Source organism: Trachinotus anak, unplaced genomic scaffold (genome assembly GCF_046630095.1).
Source record: "Trachinotus anak isolate AG129_WGS33_773 ecotype Australia unplaced genomic scaffold, CSIRO_AGI_Tana_v1 ptg000021l, whole genome shotgun sequence".
In the NCBI taxonomy this organism is placed as follows: Eukaryota; Metazoa; Chordata; class Actinopteri; order Carangiformes; family Carangidae; genus Trachinotus; species Trachinotus anak.
The window spans coordinates 15,383,278-15,398,322 of NW_027273872.1; the positions used below are offsets into that span (position 1 = coordinate 15,383,278).

The 15,045-nt window shown below is 40.2% G+C and overlaps 4 protein-coding genes across 4 annotated transcripts; all 4 read right to left on the reverse strand.

Moving 5' to 3' along the window:
- Positions 1 to 62: 62 nt before the first annotated feature.
- LOC139605673 (protocadherin alpha-8-like) lies at positions 63 to 2,736 on the reverse strand. The gene has a single exon (XM_071457375.1). It carries the CDS (start codon positions 2,730 to 2,732, stop codon positions 276 to 278), a length of 2,457 nt encoding a protein of 818 aa, XP_071313476.1. The 5' UTR covers positions 2,733 to 2,736; the 3' UTR covers positions 63 to 275.
- Positions 2,737 to 3,855: 1,119 nt separating this feature from the next.
- Positions 3,856 to 6,589, reverse strand: LOC139605684 (protocadherin alpha-8-like). The gene has a single exon (XM_071457385.1). It carries the CDS (start codon positions 6,270 to 6,272, stop codon positions 3,894 to 3,896), a length of 2,379 nt encoding a protein of 792 aa, XP_071313486.1. The 5' UTR covers positions 6,273 to 6,589; the 3' UTR covers positions 3,856 to 3,893.
- Positions 6,590 to 7,592: 1,003 nt separating this feature from the next.
- Positions 7,593 to 10,533, reverse strand: LOC139606257 (protocadherin alpha-8-like). Its single transcript, XM_071458332.1, has one exon. It carries the CDS (start codon positions 10,526 to 10,528, stop codon positions 8,144 to 8,146), a length of 2,385 nt encoding a protein of 794 aa, XP_071314433.1. The 5' UTR covers positions 10,529 to 10,533; the 3' UTR covers positions 7,593 to 8,143.
- A 1,363-nt stretch (positions 10,534 to 11,896) lies between these two features.
- On the reverse strand, positions 11,897 to 15,022 carry LOC139606256 (protocadherin alpha-8-like). Its single transcript, XM_071458331.1, has one exon. The coding sequence runs from the start codon at positions 14,286 to 14,288 to the stop codon at positions 11,904 to 11,906; it is 2,385 nt and encodes a 794-aa protein (XP_071314432.1). The 5' UTR covers positions 14,289 to 15,022; the 3' UTR covers positions 11,897 to 11,903.
- Positions 15,023 to 15,045: the final 23 nt, after the last annotated feature.

A 15,045-nucleotide genomic window follows, 5' to 3' on the forward strand; every position in this document is an offset into this window, starting at 1 on the left:
TTTGCTGTTAAGCTTTCATTTCAGTACCACAAAGAGTGGACACATCCACAGGTTGTCCATGCAGACTGCCCTTATTACAAAAGATGAGCTCGTTTATATATATCACATTTATTAGTATTCATCAAGGCCCTTAGTGTGCATGTGCATGAACAAGACACTGTGGCTGTTGTAGACAGAGCAACATCCATTTCAACCTTAAATTTTTACATCTCTATGTAACCAAGCAGTTTTCATGATAAATGAGACAATAAAAGGTAAAAGAAATTCAAACAGCCCTATAAAAGTAAACAGGAAACAGTACATTTTGTAAAAGACAAGATAAAAAGAAAACTTTGAGCACAACACAAAGAAGAGCCTGCATGCTTGTAAACATATTTATACAACTTTGTTTTAAGTCTTACCTCTCCAGATGCTTCTCTCCTGTCAGGAAGCACTAGTGTATTTGCATGGCTGCCCGGGACTATAGTAGATCCTATACTCATTCTGGGTCCAACTAACATGTAGCGTTTGTCTCCAGATCTGTACTGGATGCTGTGACACAGTGTCCCATCATAATTGGTCTCTTGCAGATATTTAGAAGTGTAGTCTGTGGATTTTGAGCACTGCATTGCAATCAGCACAATGATACTGATGAGAAAAAGTGCTGAAACTGAGCCCAAAGTTATCATCAGATAAAAAGTCACATTATTATCCTCATCTGCTTTTGATGAACTTTTAACATCCGATGCTGCAAAAGCTTCTTTGGGCTCCACAAGTTTGACAATCACAGTAGCTGTTGCTGAGAGGGAAACGTTCCCATTGTCTTTGACCAGTATGAGCAGTTTATGCTGGGCCTCGTCTGTCTCTGTGAATGAGCGAAGTGTTCTGATCTGTCCTGTATAGCGGTCCAAACCAAAGAGACTGTGGTCAGTAACTTCCTGCAGTGAAAACAGTAACCAGCCGTTATATCCTATATCAGCGTCATAGGCTCTGACTTTAGTCACCAAGTGTCCTGCGTTCACATTGCGGGGAATCTCCTCCACACCTTCAGCAGAACCGTTGGAGCTGACTGGATACAGGATGACTGGAGCGTTGTCGTTCTGATCCAGAATGAAAACGTTCACTGTGACGTTGCTGCTTAGTGACGGAGTTCCAGAATCTGACGCAACAACGTGGAACTGGAAAGTTTTCAGTGTTTCAAAGTCAAAACTTTTCAGGGCTGAAATGTGTCCGTTATCAGAATTTATATTTAGAAAAGATGCCATATCATTATGACCGCCTATCCCTCTGATTATACGATAGGACACTGCAGCATTTTCGTTTAAGTCTTTATCAAATGCATACACAGAAAATATCGATGCGCCAGGAGCATTGTTTTCAGTTAAATATAACTCCAGGGGACTGTGTGAGAACTCTGGGATGTTATCATTGACATCTGACACCTGAATGCTCAAGGTTTTGAATGTGGAAAGAGGAGGCTCCCCACAGTCGGTGGCTGTGATAGAAATGTCATAATGTGACACAGTTTCCCTGTCCAATGTTTCTTTTGTCACCAACGAATACATATTTTCTTTAAATGACGGCTTTAATTCAAATGGTACATTCTCTGTCAGACTGCATATGACTTTGCCATTCAGGCCCGAATCAACGTCTGTAACACTGATAAGAGAAATTACGGTCCCGTGTTTTGAATCTTCTGGGACCATGTTGGATATTGATGTCACTTCTATCTCCGGTTTATTGTCATTGATATCTTGAATCTTTATTAGGACTCTACAGTCCGTTGTCATCGGCGGCTGACCTTTGTCAGAGGCTTGGACGTCTAACTTGAATACATCGGCTGTCTCATAGTCAATTTGTCCGTTAACTCGAATTTCGCCTGTCTTTCTGTCTAGGGTAAACAGCTCCAACACCTTGGAATTCCTGTCACCCCCGAAGGCATACTCGACATCCCCATTCGTTCCTTCGTCCAGATCAGTTGCTTCGACTTTTATCACAACTGTATCTAAAGCAACATTTTCTTGTATCATCACAGAATAAACCTCTTTCGAAAAAGTAGGTCTGTTGTCATTGATGTCGAGAACCTTTATGGTAAGATTAAGATTTGCAGATTTTGGCGGTGCCCCTCCATCTATAGCGGTTAAAATAAGGCTATGGTTTGTTTTCTGCTCTCTGTCCAAGTGTCTCTGTAACACTAAGAAAGGGATTTTATCCTCTCCCCTATCTCGAATTTCTAGATGGAAATTGTCGTTTTGACTAAGTTTATAGCGCTGGATGGAATTTATTCCAACATCAGGGTCACGTGCGCCTGGTAGCTGAAATCTCGCCCCTGGTAAAGTCGTCTCTGCTATTTCAATGATCTTTTCTTTCTCAGCAAAACTCGGTACATGGTCATTCGCATCAGTTATTTCCACTGTGACATAATGGATTTCAAGTGGATTTTCAACGACGATTTTTAGGTCTGTTAAACAGGCGCCATTTCTATCACACAGCTGTTCCCGGTCTAGATTCTTATGAACATACAAAACCCCATTGTTCGGGTTTACCTCAAATAGCGCGTCCTGAGCTCCAGACACAATGCGGAATCGTCTGTTTGTCAAGGTACTGACATCCAGGCCCAAATCTTTGGCAACATTTCCAATAATAGCTCCCACTTTAACTTCCTCTGGAGTCGAGTATTTTATTTGAGCGATGACCAGCTCACCAAAGCAAAACAGCAGAGAGAAAAACAGAGGACGCGACCAAAACATCATCCTGCTCTTTGTCCTTTGTCCCCTTTGGTGTAATCAATTAAAATGGCATCCACATGTATCTTCCTTTTAAAACACCTCCAGTTGTCCTGAGATCATATTTCAGAAAACGACGTTCGCACTCGGAAGTGTAGGGATCAAAATCCGAAAAGATGGCATTCTCTGTGGTCGAACCGAAAAAAGACACTGTTTCAAAGGGGCAGTCTATTTCGCCTGATGCCTCAGCAATTTGCTACTGTAACACTGACACCCAGTGGACCATTCAGTGCTTACATTTGTTAAAAAGGAGAAAGACAGGATTCCACTGTGTAGTTTCACGAAACCTCATATACTTGGAAAAAAATCTTTCAGCACCATGGACGGCGCAAAAGCCGATGCGTTATTATGGTGGCAAACTAAACTATCTACCTTTTAAAGTGTTTAAACGTGGGCAAAACCACCACAGTTTACAAAAAGGGAAAACGTTAAATAATGTTAAGACTTTGATCGAAACGCACAACAATACTCTGTCTCTTTCCTAAATAATCAATACTATGTTTTCATAACGAATCAACTTATTCAGTCTCCAGATCTACACTAGATAATGTGGCACAGTGTCCTTGAAATCCATCGATTGAATGCATAAAGCTTTAAAAGGGAACCTACCTTGTGGCTTGAAAACTGCTTAAATATGGCCAAGTGTGACTCAATGTCAGCACCATGGACAGCGCTATGAAATACGCCGTCCTGCTGGCATAGATTGGCGTAGCCTAAAAATATTGTTACAGACATATTTGAACTGAAACTCAAATCCAAACTTAAAATCACCACAGTGTGACCAATACAACCATAACAACACTTCAGCCCCTTGGACAGCGCTAGGATATATACAGTACCTGTCAAAAGTTTGGAGACACTTTCAAACGTATGTACACACTGTGTCAAAAGTTTTGACTTGTGACTATCAAATACTGTAAATCGATAGCGCAATGAAATACAGTGTTGTGTTAGTCGCATAAACTCACCGGTATAAGTGAAACTGGTGAGATTTAAATGAAAATTGCATGAAACATTTGATAACATTTGCCCTTTAGTACTTAAATGTTTTATACGTTTCTAATCTCATCAGTTAGGAGGAAATTAGCTTAACCCGCAGTAAACTCTGTCAGTGTGTGAAAAATGTTTTCAGTTAAAATCAAAACATGTCCTTACCTCCTCAGATGTTATCCTCCTGTCAGGGAGCACTAGTGTATTCGCATGGCTGCCCGGGACTATAGTAGATCCTATACTCATTCTGGGTCCAACTAACATGTAGCGTTTGTCTCCAGATCTGTACTGGATGCTGTGACACAGTGTCCCATCATAATTAGTTTCTTGTAGATATTTAGAAGTATAGTCAGTGGATTTTGAGCACTGCATTGCAATCAGCACAATGATACTGATGAGAAAAAGTGCTGAAACTGAGCCCAAAGTTATCATCAGATAAAAAGTCACATTATTATCCTCATCTGCTTTTGATGAACTTTTAACATCAGAAGCTGCAAAAGCCTCTTTTGGCTCCACAAGTTTGACAATCACAGTAGCTGTTGCTGAGAGGGAAACGTTCCCATTGTCTTTGACCAGTATGAGCAGTTTATGCTGGGCCTCGTCTGTCTCTGTGAATGAGCGAAGTGTTCTGATCTGTCCTGTATAGCGGTCCAAACCAAAGAGACTGTGGTCAGTAACTTCCTGCAGTGAAAACAGTAACCAGCCGTTATATCCTATATCAGCGTCATAGGCTCTGACTTTAGTCACCAAGTGTCCTGCGTTCACATTGCGGGGAATCTCCTCCACACCTTCAGCAGAACCGTTGGAGCTGACTGGATACAGGATGACTGGAGCGTTGTCGTTCTGATCCAGAATGAAGACGTTCACTGTGACGTTGCTGCTTAGTGGCGGAGTTCCAGAATCTGACGCAACAACGTGGAACTGGAAAGTTTTCAGTGTCTCAAAGTCAAAACTTTTTAGCGCGGTGATGTGCCCATTACTAGGATTTATATTTAGAAAGGACAAAATGTCATTTTGACTTCCTTCTCTCATAATACGATATGAAATAGCTGCATTGTCGTTGACATCTTTGTCTGTTGCACTTACAGAGAATATCGACTTTCCAGCGACGTTATTTTCTACCAGGTAAAACTGTAAAGGATTTTGAGAGAATTGTGGACTGTTGTCATTAACATCTGATATCTGAATGCTAAGAGTTTTGAAATTTGATAAGGGAGGTTCACCACAATCAGTGGCTTTTACTGTTATTTCATAAAGTGACACCTCTTCTCTATCCAAAAATTCCTTAGTAATAACTGAATATATGTTCTCTTTGTAGGATGGCTGTAATTGAAAAGGCACGTCCGAGGTTATACTTGCAATTATTTTTCCATTGACACCGGAGTCCTTGTCTCGAACACTGAGAAGCGAAATCACAGTGCCAGGCTTTGACTCTTCCGACACTGTACTTGACAGTGATGTGACTTCTATTTCCGGCGGATTATCATTGATATCTTTAATTTTTATAATGACCCTACATTCACCCGTTAATGGAGGTTGCCCTTTGTCTGATGCCTCAATATCCAGTTTATAAACATCGTTTTCTTCATAGTCCACTGCTCCTTTTACTCTAATCTCTCCAGTTAATTTGTCCAGTTCAAAAGTTTCATACACCACCTTTTTAAGAGTTTTTCCAAGGCTGTATTCAATTTCTCCGTTGGTGCCTTCATCTGGATCCGTCGCATTTATTTGAAATACGGACGTACCGACTGGAACGTTTTCTTGTATTTCAATTTGGTAAATCTCCTGACTAAATATCGGACGGTTGTCATTAATGTCAAGAACAATAATGGAAACATTCAGTGTGCCTGTTCGTGGAGGCTTACCTCCATCAGCTGCTGTAACCAGGAGCGTATGTTTGCTCTTTTGTTCTCTGTCTAACGGCTTCTTCAGCACTAAAAACGGTATCTTATCCTCATCACTTTGACGGATATCAATTTCAAAGTTTTCATTTGACGTTAAAGTGTACGTACGAATAGTGTTAATTCCAGCATCCGGGTCACGAGCAGTGTGCAGCTGAAATCGCCTCCCTGGCAAGATATGCTCTGCTATCTCAAACGTCTGCTGTTTTTCAGGAAAACTAGGGGAGTGATCATTTACGTCGGTAATTTCCACGACTACATAGTGTATTTCCAAAGGGTTTTCGACTATGGCTTTTAGTTCCATCAGACAGGCACCACTGCCGTGACAGAACTCCTCTCTGTCGATTTTCTTATGAACGTACAGTGCCCCATTGTTCTGGTTTACCTCAAAAAACCCCTCCTTAGATTCAGAAACAACACGGAACCTTCGGTCAGACAAAGAGGTGATGTCAATGCCAAGATCCTTCGCAGCATTTCCAACAACAGTTCCTTCTTTAACCTCCTCTGGAATAGAGTACCTTATTTCTGCCAAAGCCATTTTTCCGAAAAACAGCAGTATAGCCAAGTAAAAAGAAAAGCAGGAGTTTCTCTTTCTGGGTGTTCTTTTAGTCCCCATCCTTATTCAGCAAAATATACAATGTATACACAAAAGCCTGTTACTGCAAACTGTGATTTTCTATATCCAACCCATTGCACGTTTGCAAATACGATTCCATCTGATGGCGAGCTTGATTCAACTGCCTTCTCTTCTGTCTTTCAGGGGGCAAACAAAAGCTGCGAGAGGGGAGGGACAAGTTTTCCAATGGTTTCCCAATGTAATGCTGACACCCAGAGGTCATAGGAGGAGTACTAGACTATATATTCTCAAAATAAAAATTCAAACCAGTGGTGCTCATATAAGGGCTACAATAAAGCTTTCCAAATGGATATCTTTGTTCAAGTTGTTTGTGTAAAAATACAAGATGAATAGAATGTCTCTGGAGCTACTCTAAGCAGTGTATTAGTTGAAGTGTATATAACATCCTGCAGTTAATGGGCTTGCACAAATTATGATATGTATTAAGTTTCTTAGTTGAGTATCATTGTTTTAAAAACTTGTAGTCAGACTTGTGATGTGGTCGAGATTGTGTTGAGATGTTTGGTAGTGATAAAGAATAGTAATAATGGAGTGGAATGCATATAACATGCTACATATCACATTGTTTTCAAGCCCTTACCTCCTCAGATGTTCTCCTCCTGTCAGGGAGCACTAGTGTATTCGCATGGCTGCCCGGGACTATAGTAGATCCTATACTCATTCTGGGTCCAACTAACATGTAGCGTTTGTCTCCAGATCTGTACTGGATGCTGTGACACAGTGTCCCATCATAATTAGTCTCTTGTAGATATTTAGAAGTGTAGTCAGTGGATTTTGAGCACTGCATTGCAATCAGCACAATGATACTGATGAGAAAAAGTGCTGAAACTGAGCCCAAAGTTATCATCAGATAAAAAGTCACATTATTATCTTCACTGTCTTTTGATGAACTTTTAACATCAGAAGCTGCAAAAGCTTCTTTGGGCTCCACAAGTTTGACAATCACAGTAGCTGTTGCTGAGAGGGAAACGTTCCCATTGTCTTTGACCAGTATGAGCAGTTTATGCTGGGCCTCGTCTGTCTCTGTGAATGAGCGAAGTGTTCTGATACTCTGACACTTAAAAACACAGTAGTTCTTAAGTGACCAACATCCCTGAAATGCATAAATGAAGTACGTGAAGTTTTAAAATGAAACTCACATAACACTGTCATGCACATGTGCCGGACAGACGAGCAACACGTCCTTGTAGCTTTAAACCACGTAACTGTGTGTCCATTGCTTTAAAAAAAATAATCTAAACTGCATACATATGCGAACTGCTGAACAACTGATTTTCTACAAGGGAATGAACACGGTATCTATCTATCTATCTATCTATCTATCTATCTATCTATCTATCTATCTATCTATCTATCTATCTATCTATCTATCTTTCTATCTATCTGTCTTGAAAAATACTTCAATATGACTGACAGTGACCCAGTGTCAGCACCTTGGACAGTGCTATGAACTATGCTGGCTAAGTGCTGTAGATTTCCCAGTGGATTAGCCCAACAATGATGCTTAAAAGACATATCCAAACTGAAATCCAAATCCTAACTTAAAATCACCATATTGTAACTTATACGACCAAAACTTGAGCAACCTGGGCAGCGCCAGGACATAAACCATCGAGGACTCCACTGAACATGGTGTCATGTTGGTAGCCTAAACACATTTTCTTGTTCTAAGAGAGACATAAGTTACAGTGACAATACTTAAATGAAATTATCTTAAAACACCAAAGACTTTTCCTGTAAGCAGTGAGCATGGATTGTTTTACATGTTTATAGAGGTAATGTTGTTGGTTAGGGGGAAATTATCATATGCAAACCAAAGTAAAGTCTCTGTAAGCGCATAAGCAATATGTTCAATTAAAATTGAAACATCGTCTTACCTCCTCAGATGTTCTCCTCCTGTCAGGGAGCACTAGTGTATTCGCATGGCTGCCAGGGACTATAGTAGATCCTATACTCATTCTGGGTCCAACTAACATGTAGCGTTTGTCTCCAGATCTGTACTGGATGCTGTGACACAGTGTCCCATCATAATTAGTCTCTTGCAGATATTTAGAAGTATAGTCAGTGGATTTTGAGCACTGCATTGCAATCAGCACAATGATACTGATGAGAAAAAGTGCTGAAACTGAGCCCAAAGTTATCATCAGATAAAAAGTCACATTATTATCCTCATCTGCTTTTGATGAACTTTTAACATCAGATGCTGCAAAAGCCTCTTTGGGCTCCACAAGTTTGACAATCACAGTAGCTGTTGCTGAGAGGGAAACGTTCCCATTGTCTTTGACCAGTATGAGCAGTTTATGCTGGGCCTCGTCTGTCTCTGTGAATGAGCGAAGTGTTCTGATCTGTCCTGTATAGCGGTCCAAACCAAAGAGACTGTGGTCAGTAACTTCCTGCAGTGAAAACAGTAACCAGCCGTTATATCCTATATCAGCGTCATAGGCTCTGACTTTAGTCACCAAGTGTCCCGCGTTCACATTGCGGGGAATCTCCTCCACACCTTCAGCAGAACCGTTGGAGCTGACTGGATACAGGATGACTGGAGCGTTGTCGTTCTGATCCAGAATGAAGACGTTGACTGTGACGTTGCTGCTTAGTGACGGAGTTCCAGAATCTGACGCAACAACGTGGAACTGGAAAGTTTTCAGTGTTTCAAAGTCAAAACTCTTCAGCGCGGATATTTGTCCATTATCTGGATTGATATTTAAAAATGCTACAATTTTAACGTGACTTCCCTCCTCTCTAACGATATGATAAGTTAAAGCCCCATTTTCATTCAAGTCTTTATCCGAGGCAGTCACAGAAAATATCGTGTTTCCTGGTACGTTATTTTCTCTCAGGTAAAGTTCAATGGGATTGTGTAAAAATTCTGGGTTGTTATCATTCACGTCTGATACATCAATGCTCAGAGTTTTGAATGTAGACAGGGGAGGCTGTCCACAGTCTGTAGCTGTTATTTCGATGTCGTAATGCGAAACTGATTCTCGGTCCAAACGATTTTTCAGAACTAACGAATACATATTATCTTGAAATGACGGTTTTAATTCAAATGGCACATTATCTGAAAGACTACATATTACTTTGCCGTTTAAACCAGCGTCTTTGTCTGTAATACTAATAAGAGAAACCACAGTCCCAGGTTTTGAGTCTTCAGATACCATGTTTGACAGGGATGTCACATCTATTACAGGTTTGTTGTCGTTTTCGTCGAGTACTTTGATGATCACCCTACAATCAGTACTCATTGGAGGTTGTCCTTTGTCAGTGGCATGGACATCTAACTTATAAACGTCAGCCTTTTCAAAGTCAATTTCGCCTTTTACTCGAATTTCACCAGTGTCTTTATCTAAGACAAAGACGTCATATATTTTAGGATCAAGTTCCCCACCAAAAAAATACTCAACATCTCCATTTGCACCCTCATCCAAATCAGTTGCCTTTACAGTAATTACACTTGTTTCTGTGTCCACGTTTTCAGGTATAGTCACTGAATACACTTCTTGGCTAAATATAGGGTGGTTATCGTTTGAATCGAGGACTATAACTGTGACATTAAGAGTCCCTGATCTCGGTGGATTTCCACCGTCAACTGCTGTCAATATAAGTTTGTGCTCATGATCTTTTTCCCGATCTAGAGACTTTTGCAAAACTAAGAATGGAATTTTATCCTCTCCTCTCTCTCGAATTTGTGTATTAAAATATTCGTTTTGACTTAATTTATACACCCGTACTGTATTGATGCCAACATCTGGATCGCGGGCAGTTGGTAATTGGAAGCGTTTTCCTGGCAATGTGGACTCAGAAATTTCTAATATTTTTTCATCTTCCTGAAAACTGGGTGAGTTATCATTTACATCAATAATTTCCACCGCCACGTAATGTATTTCCATGGGGTTCTCAGCTACCATTTTCAGGTTTATCAAACACGACAAAGCGCTTTCACAGAGCTCCTCTCGGTCGATATTTTTATGCACATACAACACGCCATTGTTCTGACTGACTTCAAACTGAGCATCTTCAGTTCCAGAGACAATACGAAACCGTCTGTCCTCCAACGAGCTGATGTCCAATCCTAGATCCTTGGCGACATTTCCAACAACAGATCCCACTTTGACTTCCTCTGGAACTGAATATTTTATCTGAGCTGAAACCCGCTCCACGCAGCTCAGCATCACAGAGAAGCGGAAGGCTACCCACCAGTAGTGTATTCCTCGTCTTTGTCCTCCGGCTCCCATCGTTTCAGCTTAGTTTAATATTGTTTTTATTATTATATCCACTCAAAATCCTTATGTCAGAGGAAATCGCCTAAGAAGCAAAATATACTGTGGAAATGTGACTCATATTTTTAACTTAACTACGTGCAAATACCACAACGACAACCCTGGTTTGTCTTGAATGTACATTATCTCCTGTCTGTTCACCAGAACAAAACCTCTCTGGAAGGGGCAGGGCCAACAGTATAACATAACAGATTATGCTGAAATGACACTGACACCTTCTGGACAGAACACATTATGACGTGTTTCTAAACCAACCCGCAACATTAAAAGAAAATACCTTTGTGTTTGGTAATTATGGCGTCTTAACTACAATTAATTTATATTTTGCTGACCAGAGTTTAAATATAGATTCTGCGGTTGTAGTTTTGCTTTATGTTTTTTTTTTCTTTCTTTCTTTCTTTTTATAAACAAATCTAGGTGACTAGTTTCCCTTCATTTCTCCATGACAACCAGTTAACCGATTGTCTTCCACAGGATACCTTTTCATTACCGTAAACACGACGTCTGCAATAATGTTTATGTGCGTGTATCATTATCGCTTCGTGGCAGTGCTATGTAAAAATAGCGAGTATTCAATTTCCTTAACAAAAATGATACCTTTATAAAAATGTATCTAGACGGGATGTAGTGCAATGGAAATTAAAGTTTCAAGGGTGTGCTCATGTGTTTAATATCGTGCAAATCTATGGGAACCACTGGATTCCTGGTAAACGGCGGACAACATACATTAACATCTAAACACAGCGGTGTGATGAGTAACAATCTCAGTGATTTGGAGTAATTGGTATAAAATACCAACCACATGTTTGATTCTTGAAATCTATCAATGAAATGCATAAAACCTTAAAAGGAAATTTACATTCTCATGTGTAAATCCCCTCAATGTGACCAAGCGTGACTCAGTGTCAGCACCATGGACAGGGCTACAAAATATGCCGTTCTGTCGATATAAAGTTTCAAGTGGAAAAAATGCCATCTTAAAAACACATGTCCGAACTTCAACTCAAAACCCCACTTAAAATCACCACTGTGTGACCAATATCACCACAACAACACTTCAGCACCTCGGACAGCGCTAGGCCATAACTCATCGATAGCGCCATTAAATACAGTGTCATGTTAGTAGCCTAATCGCATCTTCTTATTTCAACAGAGGGATAGGAGAAATGTATAATACTTGGATAAAAACGTGTTAAAATACTTAAGAACATTTACTGTGTGTATTAAACATTAAACAATTGTTCAGATTTTTTAAATCAAATCTTATCTGTTAGGAGCAGATTATCTTAATAACCCGCAGTAAATCCTCTCTGAGTTCATGAACAATAACTTAAACTGAAATCGAAATATGTCTTACCTCCTCAGATGTTCTCCTCCTGTCAGGGAGCACTAGTGTATTCGCATGGCTGCCCGGGACTATAGTAGATCCTATACTCATTCTGGGTCCAACTAACATGTAGCGTTTGTCTCCAGATCTGTACTGGATGCTGTGACACAGTGTCCCATCATAATTAGTCTTTTGTAGATATTTAGAAGTATAGTCAGTGGATTTTGAGCACTGCATTGCAATCAGCACGATGATACTGATGAGAAAAAGTGCTGAAACTGAGCCCAAAGTTATCATCAGATAAAAAGTCACATTATTATCCTCATCTGCTTTTGATGAACTTTTAACATCAGATGCTGCAAAAGCTTCTTTTGGCTCCACAAGTTTGACAATCACAGTAGCTGTTGCTGAGAGGGAAACGTTCCCATTGTCTTTGACCAGTATGAGCAGTTTATGCTGGGCCTCGTCTGTCTCTGTGAATGAGCGAAGTGTTCTGATCTGTCCTGTATAGCGGTCCAAACCAAAGAGACTGTGGTCAGTAACTTCCTGCAGTGAAAACAGTAACCAGCCGTTATATCCTATATCAGCGTCATAGGCTCTGACTTTAGTCACCAAGTGTCCTGCGTTCACATTGCGGGGAATCTCCTCCACACCTTCAGCAGAACCGTTGGAGCTGACTGGATACAGGATGACTGGAGCGTTGTCGTTCTGATCCAGAATGAAGACGTTGACTGTGACGTTGCTGCTTAGTGGCGGAGTTCCAGAATCTGACGCAACAACGTGGAACTGGAAAGTTTTCAGTGTTTCAAAGTCAAAACTCTTCAGCGCGGATATTTGTCCATTTTCTGGATTGATATTTAAAAATGCTACAATTTTAACGTGACTTCCCTCCTCTCTAACGATATGATAAGTTAAAGCCCCATTTTCATTCAAGTCTTTATCCGAGGCAGTCACAGAAAATATCGTGTTTCCTGGTACGTTATTTTCTCTCAGGTAAAGTTCAATGGGATTGTGTAAAAATTCTGGGTTGTTATCATTCACGTCTGATACATCAATGCTCAGAGTTTTGAATGTAGACAGGGGAGGCTGTCCACAGTCTGTAGCTGTTATTTCGATGTCGTAATGCGAAACTGATTCTCGGTCCAAACGATTTTTCAGAACTAACGAATACATATTATCTTGAAATGACTGTTTCAATTCAAATGGCACATTATCTGAAAGACTACATATTACTTTGCCGTTTAAACCAGCGTCTTTGTCTGTAATACTAATAAGAGAAACCACAGTCCCAGGTTTTGAGTCTTCAGATACCATGTTTGACAGGGATGTCACTTCTATTTCAGGTTTGTTGTCGTTTTTGTCAAGTACTTTGATGATCACCCTACAATCAGTACTCATTGGAGGTTGTCCTTTGTCAGTGGCATGGACATTTAACTTATAAACGTCAAGCTTTTCAAAGTCAATTTCACCTTTTACTCGAATTTCACCAGTGTCTTTATCTAAGACAAACATGTCATATACTTTCCGATCAATTTGGCCACCGAAAAAATACTCAACATCTCCATTTACACCCTCATCCACATCCGTTGCCTTTACCGTAATTACACTTGTTTCTGCGTCCACTTTTTCAGGTATAGTCACTGAATACACTTCTTGGCTAAAAACGGGATGGTTATCATTTGAATCGAGGACTGCGACTGTGACATTAAGAGTCCCTGATCTCGGTGGATTTCCACCGTCAACTGCTGTCAATATAAGTTTGTGCTCAGGGTCTTTTTCCCGATCTAGAGACTTTTGCAAAACTAAGAATGGTATCTTGTCCTCTGCTGTCTCTCGAATTTGTACATTAAAATATTCGTTTTGACTTAATTTATACACCCGTACTGTATTAATGCCAGCATCTGGATCGCGGGCAGTTGGTAATTGGAAGCGTTTGCCAGGAACCGTGGACTCAGAAATTTCTAATAAATGTTCTTCCTCCTGGAAACTGGGTGAATTATCATTTACATCAATAATTTCCACCGCCACGTAATGTATTTCCATGGGGTTCTCAGCTACCATTTTCAGGTTTATCAAACACGACAAAGCGCTTTCACAGAGCTCCTCTCGGTCGATATTTTTATGCACATACAACACGCCATTGTTCTGACTGACTTCAAACTGAGCATCTTCAGTTCCAGAGACAATACGAAACCGTCTGTCCTCCAACGAGCTGATGTCCAATCCTAGATCCTTGGCGACATTTCCAACAACAGATCCCACTTTGACTTCCTCTGGAACTGAATATTTTATCTGAGCTGAAACCCGCTCCACGCAGCTCAGCATCACAGAGAAGCGGAAGGCTACCCACCAGTAGTGTATTCCTCGTCTTTGTCCTCCGGCTCCCATCGTTTCAGCTTAGTTTAATATTGTTTTTATTATTTTATCCACTCACAGTCATTACGAATTAGGAAATTGCCTAAGGCACAAAATACACTGTTTAAATGTGTCCCATATTTTCAGTTTAACTACCTGCAAATGCCACAACGACAACACTCGCTTGTCTTGAAGGTACACTGTTTCCTGTCCGTTCACCAGAACAAAACCTCTCTGGAAGGGGCAGGGCCAACAGTGTAAAACAACAGTTTATGCTGATATGACACTGACACCTTCTGGACAGAAAACATTATGACTTGTTTCAAATGATATTGTAGATTTTTAACGATAAATAATTAGCATTTTGGTGATCATGCTTGAATGCAGTTTACTCACTTTGGATATGAATTACATTTATCTTTTTACACCGTTACAGGTTCCTTGTTTCACTTAATTTCTGTAGCCTGCAGTAGCCTCAAGACTGCACAGATTTTGATAATACCTTATCATCACAACAGTCATCCTATCTGCATTGTTGTCTTCTCCATTAATTTGCTTTTGTTACATTATTGCCTCATGTCAGTGCAGCATAAACAAAGTGTGTACTACATTTCTGAAAGAAAAATGTTAATAATTTGATCATATCCAGACTGGATGCAGTGTAGTGGACATTACTCAAGCAAGTTTGAAAATTGGGTGCAAATGGACTTTAAAATGCAAATATATGGGAACCACCAGAAAATTCTGGAAAGGTGAACAATATGTGGTATATCTAGATTTCTAAAACACA

Excerpts from the sequence above, each read along its gene's own strand:
- LOC139605673 (XM_071457375.1), bottom strand. The coding sequence starts at position 2,732 with ATGATGTTTTGGTCGCGTCCTCTGTTTTTCTCTCTGCTGTTTTGCTTT.
- LOC139605684 (XM_071457385.1), bottom strand. The coding sequence starts at position 6,272 with ATGGGGACTAAAAGAACACCCAGAAAGAGAAACTCCTGCTTTTCTTTT.
- LOC139606257 (XM_071458332.1), bottom strand. The coding sequence starts at position 10,528 with ATGGGAGCCGGAGGACAAAGACGAGGAATACACTACTGGTGGGTAGCC.
- LOC139606256 (XM_071458331.1), bottom strand. The coding sequence starts at position 14,288 with ATGGGAGCCGGAGGACAAAGACGAGGAATACACTACTGGTGGGTAGCC.